The following is a 23701-nucleotide window of genomic DNA, read 5'->3' as shown; positions in this document are numbered from 1 at the left end:
ATCCGAACTTCTAAGATCATATTAATGCAAATACCTTAGCTTGGTATATATAGTGGTTCCTCCATATAAATAAGCCGGCATGTCTTCATGAAGGTTGCGTCTCCATTTTAAGTTAGGCGGCTGGTAGGCTAACTTGATGAAGACTTTCTTGAGGACTTTGAAGAGGTCGAGTTGATTACTTTGCTGAAGGGGATGACTTGATGGAGGAGTCAAACAATAAATGACTTCGACAAATAACCTAAAGCCTACAATGGAGGCTTGACCTAATACAAATGACTCAAGCATGAAACCCATGCCTTAATAAGTCAATTTCAATAATAATAAAACTCTGTTTGACAAATATATTACATTTTGACTTCAAGTACAATTATGAAGATCGAACCTAGTTATATTTTCCAACACTCCTTCTTAACTAGGGAGGTATTCATATTTACATATAACCAAGGAGGTACATGGAAGATTTAAAATCATATCATCTATGAAGAAGTTTAGGCACCGGAATGCCATGGACTAGATTCTTGACCAGGGAAATCTATCATTGGTCTCTCAACAATTTAGGCATCGCAATGCCATGGACTAGATTCCTGACCAAGGCAATATATCCGGGTGGGACTAAGATGGACTCAAGCTTTCAACCTCCTTAGGTACCATCATGCTTACTTGCCAACCATCAACCTAAGAATCCAGGTGCATGTCAGAGCTCAATGACCAATGCCACCTCTCCAACTTTGGGACCTAGACATCAACACAAAGTGTCGGCTAGATGTCCTCCTAGGAAATGCTTCACTCACAAAGCCTCATCACCCCTTGATCCAACAGATCAAGGACGACAAATCTCTCCTGATCAAATTGATCCAACATTCTATCAAAACCTTCGAGAGATTTTACCTGTACAAACGCAACCCCAATTAATAATATACTTTCACATGTACATAATCAAATACAAACCTTTGGGCCCTGGGGTCTTCTAGACAACTTGATTTTGTTTCTCAACTTTTTCATAGTAGGACTATCAACCAAATCTTTGACATAAGATTCCTTAATCATACACTTTCCTTTCCTACTTCACATGCAGCAACATATCATTCATTCTCAAATCAAAACTATGCTCTCCCTCTTAACTAGGGAGATCTCTTAACTCATGGAAATTTCTTCTATCCAGGCTCCCTCTTAACTCAGGGAAATCAACTTCTTCTTTTCTTCATTGGAGAATCTTTCATGGCTTCCATCATTCTTATCAGAGTCATTCATATATCATGGTTATCACATCAATTTTACTTACGATCATCTTCACCAATTTGAAGATGATGTACCTGCACCGCTTAGATAGCAAGTACAACCAAAATTATAGAAGCATGAAGTTATCCATATCAAAATCTTATAACAATGGAAGCATTTAGAATTTACAAACATAATCAGCGAGAGACTATACTTCAACCTCTTGCCCAGGTTTAGTTACAAACCCTAAATCACATTCTTAGCTCATCAAGATTTCAAACTCATTATTCTAGGGTTCCAATATTCTTTCAATGACAAGTCCTTCATATAGAAAACCCTAGAAATAAATCCAATCAATAAATGTAGCAACTTTTTAGAATTTATATCTATGTTAGACTCCTTACTAAGATGTCATATATATCCTAGATTTTATACAAGAGCTTCAACAATCAAAACCAATCACAGCTTAATCAACATCATGACTAGCATCTACTAGCATTTGATATTCACCCTAGATATTCTCATTTACACTATCTTAACAATCACTATGTAGATTCATAGATTGTCTTATCACACATACTTAGAGAGTTTAACTACTACTAGGGCTTAGCTGCAAGACCTTAGATTTTCCAAACATCATCATAAACCATCAAACGTTGACTAGGGCTTGTTTCCTAACCCTAAGACTCATGACCATTAACACTTACATCAACACATATATCTGGGAGTTCATCAACATAACATAAGCACATCATATGTCAAGCAATATTAAAAAGTTAGACATATACCGACCTAGACCATGCTAGGGTTTCAACCAAATGAACACTTACCTAGGGTTTCATTCCTAAGACTCGAAATACATAACAATGGTTTTTCTTGTAGACCCAACCCAACCCTAAAGATCTAGGGCTTCATATCATAACAAAGCAAACCCTACTATTCCAAAATTTCAAAGGTTCGGGATCTCAGACAACCATCATTCAACCCTAACAAGTTAAAATTTCATGATCATACCGAAATCCCAAACATGACATCATCGACAAAAAAATTCAAATAACATTTCACAATAACCTTAAGTAGGCTAGAGCTTCACACATTGTCAGCATACCCTTAGGTTAGGGTTTCCCAGAGAACCTGTCTAGGGCTCTACAAAATCAATTAAGAATATGTGGAGGGGTAGATTTATCAAGTGATAAATCATCCAGAACAAGAATCATTATGATTCAAGGCTAGACATAATGATGTTAGTCATGTAACACAAAATTTCAAAATAAGCTAAATAGAATTATATAGTCTGAGACATACATGGAGATGTTTCTTGACAAACCTTGTAGGAAGTGTAAGCCATGATATTCTAAACCTGTAATGCATACTTTCAAGTAGAACATGTGATACCAAGGGCATGATTTGACTTCTTAAGTTAGATCTTTTACATAATCATGGAGGATGGAATCCTATGATAAGTTGTTCATACTTTCAATCAATACTAGGACCTTTTATTTGACATCCTATATTATTTGTATACTCTAGAAAACAAGTATTAAAGTTCTAATCTAGGGAGTACTATCTTTATCCTAGTCTAGTTATAAGCAAGAACGACTTAATGTTAAATCTAAGAGCTCATGAACATACGTACCTTGTGATTGCATACCTCTTAATTTGATAACTTATTATACTTTTTGTAGTAACAATACCTACTTGGTTCCTTGTACTAAGATCCTCAAAGAGTCCTTTCTTCAAGCTGGTTCCTTGGACTATCAATTTCATTTTTTTATATGACAGACTTCGAATTCGAAAGACCGTGGTGCTGTGGAAGGCTTCATATTTGTGTTTTACACCAAAATATCAGAGCACTGAGATGGCAGCGAGATTGTAGATGCACTGAAAAAATTTCAATGTGATTGCCGAGACTCCATCATAGAAAGGTATATGTGAGTTTCTGAAATTTCTTCTTTTGAACTTATATCACTGAAATTGCATCGAAATGAGGTCACCAAGATGAGATTAGTGAGGTCAAGTGAGAGCACCGAGAATCGTTTTGTGACATTGCCAAAATATAGCTTTTGAGATTACCTAGAATACATCTTTGTAATCCTTATCCGAACTGTTCTAAGGTTACTGTAGTGACACAAAACTAAAATGGCACCCAAACTGTGAGAGGTAGTAACATCGATTCATTGTATTGTTATGCATTAAGACCTTCTCATGGTGATGAAATTAGACCCTCATCACTATCAAGACAGTGATTGCATTGTGACTGTGGTAGATTGACCCCAATCCGCATTCCTAACTATGATAGCACCGAGAGTATGTCTCTCTGTTATATATAGCGAAGTTGTATCTTCACCAAAAATATTAAGACAATGTCATTACCTAAAATGTCATGAATCCATCCTGGAATAGATCCAAACTTGTTATATCACCGAAACTTTTACAAGCTCTTTTTCTGGAATGGTCAAACTTATTTCTCCTTCATTCTAGGTGTCTTTAATATGCTCATTGTAATCTTAAAAATACCCTTCTTCAAATTGTCTTTGACCATAGCTCTGTTACCACGTTGGAAAATCCATGGAGATGGCAATTAAAATGATTTTTCTTATTATGCCATTAACTTGTGATGTTTTTCATTATTAATATTAGATTCTTAATTATCTTTTCTTATCATCAAGATTAATGCCAAGCAACAAAAGAAGAGGACACAATATATAGGCACTCTGCCAGGGCAAAACCCCCCTCGAGGAGAAAACCTAATCACAAATTCTTCCTTCATTAGATTCAAGATGAGACGACCAAGAACTTTACAAACTAGACTACACTCCCTCCATCAAGTCACCCTCCTTCCTTTCGCTGTGTTAGCATCATCATTGCAATACCGCTTAGATCTTCTTATTGTGATGACACCGAAATATGGTGTCAACGAACCTCCCTTACTGCAGTGGCATCTAACCTTCATCATTGTTGTTGCACCGAACCAAGATAATACTTTATTGTGATAGCACCTAATAGTACCAAAGTATGCATGTACCTTATCCTCCTTGTTCCTTGTTCGAACACTTATAGTGACCCCGAAATACATGCCTTTGAAGTTCTTATCCAAACCAATGTTGCACTAATCGTTATCAGGATAATATCGGCGTGAGGAAAAAATCGTAATAATCGGGAAAAAAACGGTAATAATCGAGAAAAAATCGTTTGGTACAAAAATATTTTTTTTTTTTTCAATTTTTTTAATATCTAAACCATCTAGAACATAAAATAAATACATTGACACATAAATATGATAAAAGAACTAATATATAAGATGTTTAATATCATTTCTAGTGCTAAAATCACACATAACAATGAATCATGTCCTGAATAGTAAGTCCTGACTCATGAGTCCCAACTCAGCCTCAAAATATCAACAAAAAAATATAATAATGTATCTCATGAGTCATAATGTCATATACAATGAAATGAACAAAATAACTAATGTCTAATACTATTGATTTCCTCTGTCCCTCTTGCGAGAAAATGCCATAGCTTTCCCTTTCCCTCTAGATGTAGATGCTGGTGCTGGTGAGTTGGCAATGGAGTCTGTTGTGCTCTAGAAGCTGAAGAACTAGGAGTAGGAGCTATAGTAGATAGACCACGTTCTCTACTGGTGGCAAGGGTAGCCCGCGCAGGTGGTGTCACCTCCTCCTCCTATTCCTCTGCCTCCTCCTCCTCCTCCTCCTCCCCCTCCACTACATCATGCACTAACCTATCATCAGCAGACTCCATGAGAAGCCTCTCGGCCTCAACCCTCCATGCAGTAGTGGTGTCAATCCCATCCAATGAGATGGCCTCCATATCAGGTGTCCTCTCAAGTTGCCTCACCCACAATTAAAGATTGTTGTAGATGTAGACCATGTCATTAAGTCGTTGGGACTCCAACCTGTACAAAGATCATGAAATAATAATTAATAATTATAAAAAAATATTGTCTAATAAATTCAAAAATTTATTTGGAAATTAATTTGCAATATTTTAAATTTTTAAGTGTTAACTTGTTGCGCTTCTTGTTGTGTATTTTTTCAAATACACTCCAATTGTGCTCACATCCTGAGGAGATACATGTTTGGCTGAGGATTCGAATGGAAAGCTTTTGCAGAAGGGGTACCTTGGCACCATACATTCTCCACCATGCATCTACAACAAAATTACAAATAAAATTTTAAATAAACATAAGAAAAAAATGGAATTTGAAGAGACAATGAAATTTGAAACAAAGTTAACAAACTAAAAAATACTTGGCATTTTAATCGTCGTATCAGTCACAGCCATGTCAAAGCCAAATGTGCCACCTATCATCTTATATGTCTCAATTTCTTTAGAGATCTCTATACATTCTGCTGGAGATCGCACCATATTTTGGACACAGGATAAGAATCCATCCATGATCTCAGCATCAAATACAAACCCACATGCGTAAGAAAATGCGGGGTTCAGGAAAATCCTAGTAGCATGAATGGGACGATGGAGTGTGTTGTTCCATTACTCATCAATCACTCCCCATAGGAGGAGTTGTCTCTGAAACCCTTCATCTCCCTTATCATCTTAGTAGGCCCGAATGGCTTCTTTGGCCCTGTCCATGGCCTCATACAAATAGCCCATTGCAGGCTTCTCACCATTAACTAACTAAAGAACCTTTACCAAAGGTTCAGTAACGACGCACACCTCTTGCACTCTCGCCCAGAAGTCTTCCTGGTATGAAACTAGTCTGCATACGGCCTCTCCCTCTAGTTTGCGGGTCATTGGCAAAGCACGCCACTTCTCTGAAAGAAAGATTTTCTTCACATCCCACATAGAATTCAAGAGGGATTGAAGAGATATGAAACTGGTGGCAAACCGTGTAATGGCGGGGCACACTAACTCTTTGTTGTCGGTGAATCTTCTCATCAAGCTAAGCACATATGTATGGTTATATATAAATTTTGTAATGCTTTGGATGACTCAACAATATCTTTGACAAAGGGAATTTTCCCTATGTCCTCCAACATCAAATCAATACAGTATGCAGCACAAGGTGTCCAAAATAAAGTAGGATGCCTGTCCATAAGCATCCTGCCAGCAACAACATAATTTGCAGCATTGTCCATTATGAGTTAGACAACATTTTCTGCACCCACCTCCAAAATAAACACATCTAGCAAATCACATAAAGTTCTTGCATCTTTGATTTGTGCAGATGCATCAACAAATGTGATAAACATAGTCCCCTTGGGACAACTAACCAAGAAGTTTATAAGGGTTCTCTGCTTTTGGTTAGTCCAACCATTTGACATCACAGTGCATCATGTTTGTGCCCATAATGCCCTAAAATCCTCCAATCTTTTGGTGCAGTCAAGATTTTCATTTTGAAGAATCTGGCCTCTCATGTCATGATAAGCAGGGATTTTGTACCCTAGGCCAACAGTTGCAATAGCATCAAGAGCAAGTTGGAAAAATGGATTATTCCTTACAATGATGAAAGGAATATCACTCCAAAGGAGAAATTTTGCCAGCAACTTGTCAGCTTGTTCTTTCTCAGTTTTTTTAAGCATTGAACTGATAGATGGCTGTGAACCAAGTGTGGTTCGAGGAACAAAAAATGATGAGGCAGCTACCGAATTGGTTGATGTTGTAGTAGAACCAGTGGCACTTGCTTGTTCAGTTGACTTTTTTAGTTGCCTCTTCATTTCTTCTTTGGCTTCTCTATTGTGGTCTAAAGTTTCCAATGCTTTCATGGCTCTTTGGATGAGTTCAGGATTTGTATTTTTATAAGGCCCTACATCAAATCTAGGGATTTTTGCAAGGTGATACTTCAATCTGTGTAGCCCCCCACACATATGGTGCCCACACAACTTTCAAGTCAAGTTTAGTCTATCATTCAGAGCATTAGGTTCACCAAATTCCTAGAAAGGGTCCAATTTCTTTGGCATGTTTGATTTTGAACTGTGAAGTTGAAAAATTGAATGGTGTTTCGGTGAACCTATGGGAAAATGAGGATTACAATTTAGTATTTACAAGTTACAAACTTACAATTTAGTAATTTACTATTTACATTGTACAAAAACTAAAAGAAATTACATACAATTTAAGAAACCCCATTCCAAACCCGACCAAAAAAACTAAAAAAACAATACATTGGACAAATGTTAAAAACCCCATTCCAAACCCAACCAAAAAACTAAAAAAAATATTACATTGGACAAATGTCAAAAACCCCATTCCAAACCCAACCAAAAACATTGAAAAAAACAAAAACAAAGTTACAAAACAATGAAAACAAAAAACATTGGTGCCCATACCGTTTTTATGGAGATAATCTGTCTCCTTTTTAGCTCACTCTTCGATTTTCTCCTCAAGGTAGTTGATTTAGCTCCAAAATGGAAAAATCTCCAAACCTCCAACACTTCAAGTCTCCAAATTCCATTGTGCCCTCTGCTGTCCAAATGAAACAAAAAAAATCGCGTTTTTCCCTTTAAACACGCGCTGTCCGAGCCTCTTGCGATAATTACCGAAAAAATCGGGCCAAAAAAAAAATTCCGATTACTGCGTGCGATTTTATCTTTTCTTTGAAATTATTGCAATTATACGATAATATCGCGATTAGTGCAACACTGATCCAAACTGTTATGTGGTCACCGAAATTCTCCACAGAGATAGCCGAATTTTCTCTCTGAATCTGAGCCTCTGTTCCTTATGGAATGCAAGCTTCTATATCAAACTTCGATCTTTGAAATCTGAACTTCTGAGATCGTACTAATGTGAATACCTAAGCTTGGTATGTATAGTGGTTCCTCCATATAAATGAGTCGACATGTCTTCATGAAAGATTGAATCTCCATTTTAAGTTAGGCTGACATGTCAAACAACTCCACAAGTGCCTAAGTTAAGCATTTGAGGGTTTGCTTTGCTATGATAGTACAAAATCAATTTAAGTTAGGCACTTGAGTTTCACAACTCCACCAAACTCTTTTTGTCAAACAACACATAGGGACAAACACAGGCCTCAACAAAACAACACATAGGCACAAACATAGTCCTCAACAAAAACATAGGGAACCCATCCTATGAGCGTAGAACACAAACTTCAAGAGAAGTTGAATCTTCCAGGTAGATCCACAAAACTGTGAAATTGAACTATGTATTCTCCTATGCTCAGTGCTCTCCCTAATGCATAATGCTTAATACCCCAATAACCTTCCCTCCCTTGAGACTTGTTTCCTCATACATTAGGCGTGTTGACCATGCCCATGTCTCTATGAGTATTGATACTTGCATGCTCGACCTCCACTCAGGAGGCCCATCCTCCCCATTAAATGTCTGTAGAACAGTGCCCTTAACCAACATGGAAAAGAGTGATGAAATAAATGCAAGGCTTGGATTTACAAGCAACTCCTCCTCTTGAGTCTCTGAATCTGTGTCCATTTCTTAAGCCAGTCATGTGTTACAATTCCACATTATCTATGTGAATTACATTTCACAATTGTGTTTACAAGAGGGATTAGCTACATGTGTTGTCATAGAGGGTGATATGAAAATAATTCAGAAAGTCAAGCAAACTAGGGCATTTGTTAATAGAAATCACTAGAGGCCATACCAAAGGAGTGTCACACGATTCCCTTTACCACTTCTCTCATAGTCAAACCATGGGAAAATGGATTTCAAATGTTGCATGCAAACCTTCATAATCATAAGAACCTATCATTGGGTGCTAATTTGAAATACTCTAACGACCTTATTGTAGATAGTCAAGCGAACTAGGGGCTTCTTCTAATATAAATCACCAAACTTCAAAGGTTATGCCAAAGGGTTGCACAATTTCGTTTACTAGTTTTCTCATAGTCAAACAATAGGAAAATGGATTTAGGTTGTTTTATGCAAACCTTCATTATCACAACAACCTATCACTAGGTGCTCATTTGAAATCTTCAATGTCATTAAACACATGATAGATCAAGCTCACAAACCTTGAGTCTCTCTCACCCCTATATATTCCAAGAGCACTTTGATAATCTTTTGAAAATGCACCATGATCCTAAGTGAAGCATGAAACAACATTGCATCATAAGGAAATATTTTAATTCTTACGTTACCATGACTCTAATACCATGTGAGAATTATATGTCATTGGACTAGTTCGTCGTAAATCATTGTTTATCCTTAAAGAACTTGTTGAACCAATTGGAAGATATGGAATTGAATCATAAAAAACGTCTAGACAAACATATCACGTAAATCACCCCTTCCTTTTGGTAAATTGACATAGACATCCATAGCAACCCAATTTACATCAACACCTACAACTACATCGATAGCAGGATGAAGAAGAATAACCATTTGATACCTCAAGCAGGTATTACATAATAACCAAAGAGCATGGATTCTACTAGCACAAACAATAGACCAAGGGACAAAGAAATCTAAGATATCGCACATGGTTTCAGTAATTGTTTTGTAAGTAATATATTTCTATTTATAGATGTATCTATTTGTGTATTTCCATATTTATCGCTTCCCATATGATTATGTCTTAAAGAATCAATTCGTTGTGTATATTTAGGGATAAGGGCTCTAGACACTCGATTGATTGGGTTGTAGGGAGATTGAGGGCATTAGGTGAGCCATCCTTCTATTGATCTGAAAATCATGCTTTAGATACTTCTTGGAAGGAATCATTATTCAAGCCCTTTCTCATGAGTACCTTATGGCTAACTCTTGTCGAGAATGTTAGGTATCAACCTAGTGATCCACCTTGTAATCTAGTAATCTCGACTCATAATCTAGTCATCTCCTGTAGACCTATTTTTGAATCCTTTTTCCTTTCAAACTAAACCTAGCTATAAAATGAAGCATTAATAATGTAGCAAAGAGAAGTAAATAGCCCAATTAGCACCATAAAAAAAACACAGATTATAGTTGAAAACCCTTGTGGGAAAAAGCATTCTCCAATAGGAAGCTCAATTTGCAATTAATGTCTGTTAACATGTACAAATGATGTTAAAGCCTCTAATATATTAGTTTAGGGTCTTATCTTTTTACCCCTAAAGCCTTAATTGCAGGCCTAGAAGCCCGCCCAATTAACCACCATTGTAGTCTGAAAGCCCAAAATTTGAGTTTACATAATCCAATAGAGAACACTACCAATCTTCATTATTTTTCAAGAAACTAGTTTGAGAAGAACAACACTATTCTCTACCCCTATAAATTTATAGATATAAGAGAGCATTTCAACTTGAGCATTTGATACGCTGATGGGAATGACGAAAGGCACTTTAGACAATATCATATTTTTCTCTTTTGTTCCATTTGTAAGCATTTTTTAAAAGTCGTGTTTTGAATTCTTCTCTTATTTTCTTACTTGTGAAAATATTTGGAGCTACAATCTCCCAATTTCTTCCAAAGGCTTGTCTATAAATGGTACCAACACTCTTATTTTTGTGATTGGGTTTCAGTGAAATATAAGAAACTTCCCTTTCTTCTTTGATAAGGAATTTAGAGTATCCCTTAACATGTGATTGAATGACTTCTAGATAATCTCCTCTCTCATTTAGTTGATAAAACGGGAAGGATATAAATCTTTTCCTAATCTTTAATGCCCACCTGAAGTCTATTGATTTCAGTTCCCAAAGAAAGACAAAATCATACATAAATAGGTTGGATCTTCCAGGAAGATGAAACCAAATCTTTGGAACTATAAAAATTAAACTTACCAAGGTTAAACTTAAAAAGAATAGGGCCATACTCTCTTACACCATATGTTTATGAGTTGAAGAATAATTAGGGAGAACGATAAATGAGAGAGATAGAATCTTTACTCAATAAAAGCAAGACCAACTTGACTATTGGTTCAGGCATATTTACCTTTTATGGATTTGATGTTTATCAGATTCAAGTTAGAAATAATAGCTTATGTTATTTATCTATAGAAGTTTTTTACCAATTAACCTCTTTATTTTTATTCTATCAAGGATGAGATTAAAATTGCTAACTAGAATTTGTTTCACTGAAGATGAGGATGAAGATGATTTGAGATGGAGTCCGAACATATTTTTCTTTTCAAAATAACAATTCAATGCATAAGCATTTGGAATATAAAAACCATGACTGGTTTGGATAATCGAGCAAGAAAGTTATCTAGTAATTAGAAATAAATGTATGGTATGAGGATCTGAGGTCTAGGTCTTATTACTGCTCAAACTAGCAGGGGTCCTAGGAGGGGATCCTAAAAGGGTCGCTACTAGGTCAAGGGAAACAATGGAGCGATAGCCCACTATCACCTCAACTAAGGCTTGTTGAATTTCCACGACCTTAGGTCTAGGATAGAATCTTAAAATCTCTGACGCTACCAAACCAAGAATCTCAATGATACTAATTTGCACAACGGAATATAAACAACAGTAAATCACACATGCACAGAATATAGACAACTTTTTACAGTTTTCAACCCAACTTCATTATATTAAACAACATATAAGACAACAGTCTAGGGCTCTCATACTAGGGATAATGGCCCTCATACATCCACTAGTACAAGATACAAACTGGGGCTTGGTGTCAGTCCATCGACGACCAAGATACTCTGACCATCTCGTTGTAGTGCACTCTCTTAGCTCCTCTCGGTCATACCTTGTACCTACCCGATCCTTTGGCTCCCAATCTGCAGCTCTTTCTTCTATCAATGCTCCAAGTCCATCTGGCCACTGAATCTTGGCTATCCAATCTTCTCTCTAGTTGTGTCTTTGTCCATCAAGGCCACAACACATCGAGACTCCTGTCAAGTTGTTCACAACTCTCGATCTGCTCACTACTGCTCCTCAGCTACTCAGGGACTTCAACCCACTATTGTGTTCTTGCGCTGCACTGATGAAGAACAATATAGGGCACGGAGGGCTAACACCTATCACTACAAGATGTCCATCTTCCACAATGAACAAGAGATAGGAGGATTTCCCATCATCTATTCTAGAAGTCCTTCTCCACACACAAGTATCGAGCTACACAACTACTCCTCTGGTTCGTCAACCCTTGAGCTCAACAACTACCTCTATCACAACTACCTTTTTCCATCAAGGTGTTGCTCGTCGGGCTCCAACTTGGACACTATCAAGCCATCCTCTACCAAACCATAGGTTCCCAATCCATGTCCACACTAGGTCCACTCTTACGCTGCCCTCCCATAATCCACGAGTGACCAAGTCTACGTTGTAGCATTTGCACCTAGTTAGGGCATCCCCGCACTTAGGAGACCCTTACACATGGCTGCCCACAAACTCCACCATTTTGCCCTTTGCTCTGCTCGCTATTGCACAAATCTGGGCACCAACAACTTGTCCTCTCCTAGGACACCATCAACTCATCAACCAAGGGAACATTTGCAACACTCCTTGTTGTTGTCCTCTTGCCTTCCAATCTGATGTGTCTATTGTCACCTTGGCTGCTTGGTAGGCTTCCCAACAATCCATGTGGGATCCTCCAAACAACTCCTAAGGCATCCTCAAGCTGCCCATCAACTAATCCACGCTCTAGTCAAACTCTTTGACCCAACACACTTGAAACTTCCACTCCAAGTCTACTACCCAATCATTGTGTAAACGGTCACTGGTTTAGGGCATTTAACCATGAGGTATGCCCCTCCTCTTTGACTTCCACAGGTTTCCCTATAAATGATCCAAACACTAGTCAAGACTATGACCCATCACAAGATAATGTTGCTCCAGGTCTGTTGTTTTCTTGTTGTTGTAGTTGTGACTAGTTAGGGCATCAAGGCACATTGCAATAGCCCTAATCAAGCACCCAACAACCCTTAATCTTTGTGGCCCTACTAAGGAAGAGTCCTCCACACATGTATTGTTGTTTTGGGCACAAATATGCTCCAAAACCTCTCCACACTGTCCTTGTTTTGAAGTGGTTAGGCCTTCGACCTACCACATTCCCATGTTGTCACCTGCAACCCACTCAAAATAGACTTCGCTTAGCTCTTTGTTGCCCCAAACAGACCTGCATTCAACCAATGAGCCAATGAACATATGAGGAGTGATTCCTAAGGCCTATTCACAAGAGAGACTCAATTGTATGGGTTGCTTGTTTGAGAAGCAAGGTATAAGGCTCCTTAGGAAGCGCCAAGGGGATTTCAAGGGCTAGGATTTGAGGATAAGACTTGTAAGGAAGATACCTAGTCCTAGAAATCCTTGTGAAAACTTGGCTTCCAAGTGGTCTTTGTGGAATTGGAGTCAACAAGTTGCGAGACCACAAAGGGCCAAGAGGACCCAAAATTAGGACAAGTGGGTGGAATTGGTTACTCAAGGAGGGGCTTGACTTAATTGTGGAAAAGAAGTGGATCAATGGGAAAATCTTCTTAAAATAAAATGTAGTGATCCAAATGAGGTCACTAGCTAAGGAAAACCTATGGCAAGAAACGGTCATTGAATTAGGACTTGGTATATCTCGAGATCCCATCGTCGAATTTGCTTCAAATTTGGAGGGCCTCTAAAGCAAGATTCAACGCAGTTGTGGACCAAAAATTGATGTGTTTGGATGGCTAGATTGTGAGATAATTGATGAAATAGCTGACCTATGTAGGCTAGGCCAAGAAAAAGAGGGAGGTGAGAAGAATAAGCATTGAAAATGATCACCAATGGATGATTAGTGCCTTGTCCTTTGGAATAGATTCACTTGAAGGAGGCCTTGAAAACAACTTCGCACATCGTTAGGGCATGATAGAAGCAACTTCAAGGTCTTTCCACTTCGATTTACAATATTTGATGACTTATCAAGATAAAATTTGACACAAATTGTCTCTAGGAACATTCACTCATTCATACATGGCCCATGACATGATGCAAGGCTATAAAAGATCAAATTCCCACAATTACGCATAAGAAAAGCAATAAATTTCAGCCCATTATAGTGAAAATGCCAACATGTATGTGACAAAAGTAAATAACAAGAATAACATTGAAAGAGCACTTACATGTAAGAAAGTGTATATCCAATAATCAAGATATGCCAATAGAGAAGCTTGAAGACAAAATGAAAGAGATCTAAATATCAAAATTCATCCATTCATCTGAACTCGTCCTCCAAGAAGGATAGTGAAATTCTCACAAGAGGAGATAACCCAATCCAAGTGATCATGACCAAAATGAATCATCTCACTTTTATTTATACATTCTCTAATGAATTCAATTTAGCTAAATTGGCCTAATTGAGCCCCTAAAATAAAATAATGTGCATAATAACAATACTTTTGGTGACAAGCCCACCAAATAGCTCAATAATACATGAATAAGCCTCTGAAGAGGACCAAATGATCAATAAAGTGAGTCGTTGGACCTTTGAGGAGGCCTAATGAAGTCCAAGGGGTGCCATGATGTAGAAATGGACTCCCAACATAGTGGATAAGTGGTCGGCCTTTTGTTTTCCAAGCAAGGACTTGTGGTGCTCCCAAGTGGGTGTGGGGGCACAAGGACATCCTCTTGGGTCTACAAGTGGATCGAAAATGCTTGTAGACCATCTGTAAGGGCTAGGATGGTGATGTAAGCACTCCCTCTGCAGCGAAGACATCCTCTAGACCTTGGAACATCCACTAAGTGTATGGTGCAAGTGTGGAGTTGACTAGGCATGGTGAACCAGGTGCATCATCTTCATCCAAAAGGGTGTAACACGAGCAATCAATGATTGGTGATGGGGATCCATGAAGTAATATCTTTTATGGTGGAGGCTCGTGGCTCTCAATGCTCACCTTACAATTGCCAATGTGGCCCTTTGGAGGGATAGGACCCCGCATAGGGAGACCAAACCCCAAATGAAGACCCACCTACAATCCTGCATAAGATCTAATGCGTCGCATTGCCCTCCATTACAACAAATCATTGGAATACTCAAGTAATAAGGCTTACAATTCATGGGATCAATGGGGCACTTCATGGTGGCATGCCCTTCCATAATTGACTTTGGCATTGCCAAGCTCAGTAGGGGGTTAAACAAGGACCCTATTAGGTGTTTTCATCCTCTAAAGGGGGTAACATGTCCATGGTACATCCTTTAAGTGGTAGGGGGCAACTGATATAATAATGGAATGGAGTGGGGATCAAGGAATCATCTAGACCACATGTCAAGGTTCATGGGTAGCTATAATAAGGGAAACCCACACCTAGGTATGTGAGTGTAGGAGGGAGCAAATCGTGGTACATGAGTGACCTTGACCTTTGTTTTTCCACCCTTCTTCATATGCCCTTTGCCTTTTATTGATGTTCTTCATAATTGTTCGGGGCTTCAAGGGATGAGAGCATGATGTGTAATATGTAGCAATGGATACCACATTAAGGTGGGGTGGTTCATTGCCCACCAAGGGTTGGGACAATCATGGGTTACTTAATGATAGAGGGAGCTCATCTAGGGCCCATAGGAACCAGGGTGATGGCCATGGATAAGGGGTAGAGCTCATGTTTGGCTTTTGCCCATGCGCTAAATTTGTATGTCCTAGCGATCTTTTGCATTTTGTGGTACATTTCCTGTTGAGAGTGGCCAAATTATGCTTTTCTTTTTTTTAGCTGCATCAACCTCCAAGGCATTGTTCTAGGCTCGACCCAAGGTGTGTACAAGGTGAGGGGCAGGGTAACTCTGTGTGGATTTGGATGGGAAAATAGATGAATGCGGCTAAAATGGGCAGAATGAGAGTGATGTAGGTGGTATAGGGAAGCGGGACCACACAACCAAAATCGGGTTTCCCATGTAGTGCCAACCCAAAAGCCAAATGGTTAGTAAAGGATATCCCACGGGTCTAGGATATAAGGGTAACCACGAAATCATGCAGTGGAGACAAGAATACAAGCCTAACCCACTCTTTTCGGTTAATCCCCCACCAATTCATGACCAAAAGTGCCCATGACAAGTAAAGGAAAATTACTCAACTATACCAATGAAAGCCATACCTTTGGGCTCGGGAGGCCCGCCTTCAAACATACATTCATAATTGATGGACGAGGGACCGCATGGTTGGCTCAGGTGGCAGAGAAAATGGCACATCGAGCTATATGGGGGTTGCAAGCGGTTGTTGGTTGAGGACCATCTTAGGAGAAAAAATTCTCCTGTGCATACTACCCACGAGTGGTGGGTAACATCTCGCTCCAACTGGGACATGAGCTCTCAAAGAAGTGCATGAAGCTACTCGAACGAGAGGTCATGAGAACACCAACAATCTCTTGGTACCGTAGACCTATTACCTACACATATCAAAGACCAAGCACACGGGGAAACATGCTTTTGTGGTGTCTTATGATCACCAATGCTTAGTTTTAGGCTGTAAAAAACAACCAAAAAGTCAAATGCAAATTTAATCTAAATGAAACTAATTTTCCATGAAAATATCATATGATGTTACTTCTAATGAGAAAATCAATATGTAATGCATCTTACACTAACATGCATAATACAATGTCAAGTGCTAAGTATAATCATAAATCCAATGCAACCAACATGTCAATTGATCAATAGAAGAATGCATGCTTCCATGTTTATTTTTTCAATGGACCCAACAATACAAATGGGAATAATAATATGAGGTTTTATGAGGGCAAGATGTGGGAAAACAAGAGACCCATATGATATAGAAAGGAGTCCTAGAAGAAGGGAAAGACACCAACTGAGAGGATTGAATTTGATCCTATAACTAGAAGACAGAAATATCAATGATCAAGTATATGAATCTTTGATGAAGAACTATCTTGGGCCTATCACCCTCCGAGTAAGGAGTAATGATTCAAATACATTTAGGATGATATTATTTTGGTCATTGGGAACACAAGAATTCGACTCATCATTGTATTTGGGGAAAAACCATGATTCTTGGTTTTTTGTAGGGGAAACCAGTTCTTCATCAAAACTAGGGGAACAAACTTCATCATGAACATATATTTCCGGGATAGGGACATAACAAGGGGAGGAATGCTCAAACATGAAGAAAAACCCTTTATCTATGGCATGACTAGAGGAAGCATCTTCCTCAATTTCTTTTACATCATAGCAATCCGAATTAACCACAATTTTGGAAGGCTCTTCTTTGATTGAATTATATTGGAACATAAAGAAGAGACCCTTCCAATCAGTGGGAAGGGCCTCATAAGGACCAACATTGTTTTTCGGAATGGGGCTGAGCATTTTCTTCTTTCCTGAGCTCATTCTTATGGATTTTAGGGACTATGGGGTTCTTATTTTTATAATCATACCCAATTCCCAATCAACATCCCAAAAATCACTCAGATTGTTCATTTATTTGACTATCATGATCTTCCTCAAAATCATCCCATTCTTCACTATATATTTGATGTTGGTTAGGATGCAATTCATTCTCTTCTTTAGACAGGGAGGACTTTTCCTCCTTCATCCTTTCTCGAAGAATGCTATCCAAGGTATTTACTACATGATTTTGATAGAATGCTTCAAGAAGAAGGTCATTGATAGGACTCTTGTTATATTCACACTTCATGTTACAGAGCCTTTCTGATTGCTCACAATAGTGGGAGAAAATATCTTTGGAGTTATATGTAGCCATCAGTTGCTTGCAAGACTCTTCATATTCCATCATTCGTTCTTGCAATACCTAAAGGCTCTCGGGGTCAAGATCTTCTTCATCATCCTTGGAGGACATGCTTTCCAATTCATGAGTCTCTTTTTCGACACAATCCTCAAGGCATGCATCAATCACTTGATCTTGATGATTTGGAGACAAATCAAGATATTTTTCCTCAAGTATATAACCATATTCAATAACTTCATCCTCCCGAAGGGCTACGTCCAACATTTGGCATATCTCTTCATTAGTTTGCAAATCCGACCCTTCATGTAAAAGGAAGTGCACAACCAACATTGAGAGGGAAGAGAGGCTTTTAGGTTTGCATGACTCAAGCCAATCGGTATGTGGGGCAATGGATAAGACAAACAATTCCATTTGGTCATAGGGTTGAGTTATATTTTTCCTTGAAACATACCTCATGAACCTTACAATGTGATTGGCTGCGGAATGCAGATTTCCATCGAACATTGGCATATTCTTCATGCATTCTAATGCACGATACTACGGGATCCCTGTCATATCTATGGCGGAAATATGTGGTCAACATCTTGGTGGGCCCTTAATGGCATGGGAGTCGCCAGGGTGAATGAAATCGCCTTGAAAAATGCTCTCTTCACCTTATAAGTATTGACCTTAAAGTTCAATGAAGAATGAGGGCTTTGTTCTTCTAATGGAGTCACCAAGAATGACATATCAATATTGTTGAAATAGGGAACAAGACACACATTTCGTGTCCTTGACAATGGTGCCAAAATGTTACCGCTCAAACTAGTAGGGGTCCTAGGAGGAAATCCTAAAAGGGCAGTTGCTAGGTCAAGGGAAATAATGGAGCGATAGCCCACTGTCACCTCAACTAAGCCTCCTTGCTCTTTACGAACTATCACCGATGGGAGGAGACTCGGTATAAAGGGAATCACTAAATAAATGAGCTAATGAATGGATGAGGAGTGATTCCTAAGGCCTATTCACAGGAGAGACTCAATTGTATGGTTTTCCTGCTTGAGAAGCAAGGTATAAGGCTCCTTAGGAAGGTCCAAGGGGATTTCAAGGGATAGGGTTTGAGGATAAGACTTGTAAGGAAGATACCTAGTCCTATAAATCCTTGTGAGAACTTGGTTTCCAAGTGGCCTTTGTGGAATTGGAGTCAACAAGTTGTGGAACCACAAAGGCCCAAGTGGACCCAAAATTAGGTCAAGTAAGTGGAATTGGTCGCTCAAGGAGGGGCTTGACCTAATTGTGGAAGAGAAGTCGATCAATGGAAAAACTTCTTAGAATAGAATGCAATGATCCAAATGAGGCCACTAGCCAAGGGAAACCTAGGGCAAGAAGCAGTCCTTGAGCTAAGGCTTGCTATATCTTGAGATCCCACCGTCGGATTTTCTTGGGCCTTTAGAGCAAATTTCAGTGCAATTGTGGACCAAAAATTTAAGTGGTTGGATGGCTAGATTGTGAGATAATTGATGCCCTAGGTGACACATGTAGGGTACGCCTAGAAAAGAGGAAGGTGAGAAGAATAAGTGTTGAAAATGATCACTAATGGAGGATTAGTGCCGTGTCCTTTCGAAGAGATTGAGTCAAGGAGAATTTGTAGTTTGGAATAGTTTCACTTGGTCAAGGAGGCCTTGAAAACAACTCTGCATGGCATTAGGGCATGAGAGAAGTAGCTTCAAGGTCTTTACACTTCGATTTGCAATATTTGATGACTTGTCAAGATAAATTTTGACATAAATTATCTCTAGGAATATTCACCCATTCATATACGGTCCATGACATGATGCAATGCTATAAAAGATCAAATTCCCACAATTTTGCATAAGAAAAGCAGTAAATTTCAGCGCATTATAATTTATAGCGAAAATCCAAACAACATGCATGTGACAAAAGTAAATAACAAGAATAGTATTGAAAGAGCACTTACATGTAAGAAAGAGTATATCCAATCATCAAGATATGCCAATAGAGAAGCTCTAAGACAAAATGAAAGAGATCCAAACATCAAAATTCATCCATTAATCCAAACTCGTCCTCCAAGAAGGATAGTGAAATTCTCACAAGAGGAGATAACCCAATCCAAGTGATGATGATCAAAATGAATCTTCTCACTTTTATTTATACATTCTCTAATGAATTAGTTTTAGCTAAATTTTCCTAATTGAGCCCCTAAAATAAAATAATGTGCATAATAACAATACTTTTGGTGACAAGCCTGCCAAATAGCTCAATAGTACAAGAATAAGCCTCTAAAGAGGACCAAATGATTAATAAAGTGAGTTGTTGGGCCTTCGAGGAGACCTAATGAAGTCGAAGGGGTGCCATGATGTAGAAATAGACGCCCAACATAGAGGACAAGCGACTGGTCCCTTGTTTTCCAAGCAAGGACTTCTCTTGCTCCAAAGTGGGTGTGGGGGCACAAGGACATCCTCACGGGTCTCCAAGTGGATTGAAAATGCTTGTAGACTAGCTATAAGGGCTATGATGGTGATGTAATCCCTCCCTCTGCAACGGGAGACATCCTTTATACCCTGGAACATTTGCCAAGTGTATGGTGGAAGTGTGGAGTCGACTGTGCATGGTGAACCAATCCTCATCCAAAAAGGTGGAACATAAGCAATCAATGATCGATGCTAGGGATCTATGAAGTAATATTTTCTATGGTGGAGACCCATGGCTCTCAATGCTCGCCCTACAAGTGCCAGTGTGGCCCTTTGGAGGGCTAGGATCCCATATAGGGAGACCAAGCCCCAAATGAAGACACACCTGCAATCATGCATAAGATCTAATGTGTCCCCTTGCCCTCCAATACAACAAATCATTGGAATACTCAAGTAATAATACTTACATGTAATGGGATCAATGGGTCACTTCATGGTGGCATGCCCTTCCATAATGGGCTTTGGCATGTACAAGTGTCTCCAAGCTCAATAGGGGGTTAACCAAGGACCCTATTAGGTATTTTCAACCTCTAAAGGGGGTAACATGTCCATGGTACATCCTTTAAGTGGTAGGTGGAAAATGATATAATGGAATGGAGTGGGGATTAGGGGAATCATCTAAAACACATGTCAAGGTTCAATGGTAGCTATAATAAGGGAAACCCACACCTAGGTATGTGAGTGTAGGAGGGAGAAAATCATGGTACATGAGTTACCCCGACCTTTTTTTCCACCCTTCTTCATATGCCATTTGCCTTTTATTGCTTTTTCTTCATAATTGCTCAGGGATCCAGGGGTTGAGAGCATGATGTGTAGTATGTAGCAGTGGATACCCCCTTAAGGTGGAGCGGTTCATCGCCCACTAGGGGTTGGGGCAATCATGGGTTCCTTGATGATAGAGGGGGCTCATCTATGGACCATAGGAACCATAGTGATGGCCATGGATAAGGGGTAGAGCTCATGTCATTTGCCCACGCGCTAAATCTATATGTCTCGACCATCTCTTTCATTTTGTGGTACATTTCTTGTTGAGAGTGGCCAAATTATGTTTTTTGTTTTCTTTTTAGTTGCATCAACCTTCAGAGCATCGTTCTAGGCTTGACCCAAGGTGTGGACAAGGGAGGGGGAGGCTAACCCTATGTGGACCCGGATGGGAAAATAGATGAATGGGGCTAAAATGGGTGGAACGAGAGTGATGTAGGTGGTATCAAGAAGCGGGACCACGCAACCAAAATCTGGATTTCCCATGTAGTGCTAATGCAAAAGCCAAATTATCAATAAAGGAGATCCCACGGGACTAAGATACAAGGGTAACCACGAAATCGAGCAGTGGAGATAAGAATACAAGCCTAACCCACTCTTTCCACTGAATTCCCCCACCAATTCATCCCCAAAAGTGACCATTACAAGTAAGGAAAATTAGTCAACTGTACCAATGAAATTCCATATCTTTGGGGTCGGGAGGCCCACCTTCAAACATACATTCATAATAGATGGGCGAGGGGTTGCATGGCTAGTTCAAGTGGCGAGAAAATGGCGCGAGGGGTTGCATGGCTAGTTCAAGTGGCGAGAAAATGGCACACCAAGCTATATGGGTGCTACAAGTTACTACTGGCTATTGGTCGAGGACCATCTTAGGAGAAAAATATCTCTTGTGCATACTACCCACAGGTGGTGGGTTACAGGTCCCAAAGAATAACTAAACCTACATTGCTTTTTCAATTAATCCTTTGACCTCCAAAAAAAAGGATTTTTTCAATGTTGAAAAAGAGTCAAAATTAAGCTTTGTTTCTTGCAATAATACCGTTGTGGTTTTTCCACCCTTATTAAAAAAATTAAAATGTTTTGTTTCATATGCTATCTAAACCTCTACAATTCTAAGATGTGGTTTTCATGCTTTACTAGGTTTAGATATTTTTTGATTAAAAAGGCTTGGAAGACAATCAATTTTGTTCCAAAGCCTTATTTCTAGTTACTTCGTCTTCATGAGCTTTTCAAGTGGTTCTTATCCCCCATTTCCTTACTATTTAAACAAGGAAGAAAAAATCCTTTAGAATAGTAAAAATGCTTCAAGTGTCCTTTCATTAGAGGGATTTTAGTTCAAGTTAATCAAATAGTTTAATGCTCAAGGCTTGGTCAAAGACTTGTTGAATTTTCCAATGAGAACATTATCTGCAAATAGAAGATCCTTGTTGAGAGGGACTCCCAATTTTATTGGAAGATGAGGCATAATATCTATACATTTATAATGAGACAATGCTTTATTTTGATTCTACTTGAAATTTTGATTATAGATTCAACAAAGGATTTGAATATCACAATGACTTGGGAGAAAGATTAGAAAGGAGAGTTAGCAACCCCGTCCTTTTGATGAACACGAGAGGAAATAAAAAAAATTATAGTGAAGAATTGAGTATCTAGTTGCTACTATTAAAGAACATAAGATTTTGACATATTTCTTCTATTGTCAAGCATTTCTATATGGCAAGTAATTCATAGTCATAATATGTAAATCCTAGACTAAATAAATTAGTAAGCATGTCTTTCGGATTAATCACATCAGTATTATTTGGCAATGTTTCGAACCAACTAATGTAGCTCATCCTCAGGACTAAATTTATTTATTTAGTCTAGCAGAATGTCCTAACATCACTAGTTACAATATTTGTATCTTGATTTGTGTTTGAGGACCAACATAATTGCATATTAGTGACACCATTTCTATTGGATGTTTTCGATTAATCATTCACGTAGTTTTTTATTGGTCAAGGCTTCTTTGTATTTGTTGCATTCCAAGGCAATTTTACTTTTCATGTTTTTTTTTATTTCTAGCTAGATAATATCTTCTAATCTATGTATATTTTAAAACCAAAGGGATTGTGAGTTAGTGATAACATAGAAATTTTCTTTTAACGTATATACCGGTTATAAAATTAAGTTGTTTTTGGATTTAAACGTGCAGGTGTTGATATTTTTAGGACAACAAGCTCTAAAGAAAGTGATTGAGGGCGCTAAGGTGTATTGAATACAAGGGTTGTTTTAAATTCAATTCTTACTTCAATGAGGTCGATGATTATTATAATTGTTGTTTTGAAATTGAACTTTGGATGTCAACTGGATGGGTAGGACTAGATGCATTGCACCCAGTTTGTTATTGGTTTATTGACATGTCCTCTACCAGTTGAAAGAGATATGTTTACTAAGTTTTAGTAAGAGATCAAATTTATTTTGTTGTTTTACTTGTCTAGCATAAGTTACTTTGGACATTATATGTAGAGTGACATGTTTAAGTAGTAAATCATTCATAAAGATAAAACCTCCTCCTTAATAATAATAAAATGAAGATTTTTTTTTATGAAACCATCTCCATAATAATAATAGTATAAAGACAAATCTTAAATAATTAACCCACAAGGTGAATTTTCCATAAAAATTCATCAAGCTAGGAAACTTCACAATGCTAGAAGGT

General features: G+C 38.4%; 1 protein-coding gene across 1 annotated transcript in view; it reads left to right on the top strand.

Annotated features, from left to right (window-relative positions):
* LOC149227908 (primase homolog protein-like) overlaps positions 1-23471 on the top strand; it is a 295380-nt gene extending 271909 nt beyond the window's left edge. The window contains exon 14 of the mRNA XM_089377972.1: positions 23195-23471. Coding sequence (XP_089234098.1) covers positions 23195-23257 — 63 coding nt within the window. The 3' untranslated portion in view covers positions 23258-23471. The remainder of the gene's footprint in view (positions 1-23194) is intronic.
* The last annotated feature ends 230 nt before the right edge of the window (positions 23472-23701 follow it).

Source organism: Pinus tabuliformis, chromosome J, assembly GCF_031772625.1.
Source record: "Pinus tabuliformis cultivar Carrire ecotype Pingquan chromosome J, CPIR1, whole genome shotgun sequence".
In the NCBI taxonomy this organism is placed as follows: domain Eukaryota; kingdom Viridiplantae; phylum Streptophyta; class Pinopsida; order Pinales; family Pinaceae; genus Pinus; species Pinus tabuliformis.
The sequence above is the reverse complement of the archived record's forward strand: the minus strand, read 5'-3'. Positions and strand labels throughout refer to the sequence as shown.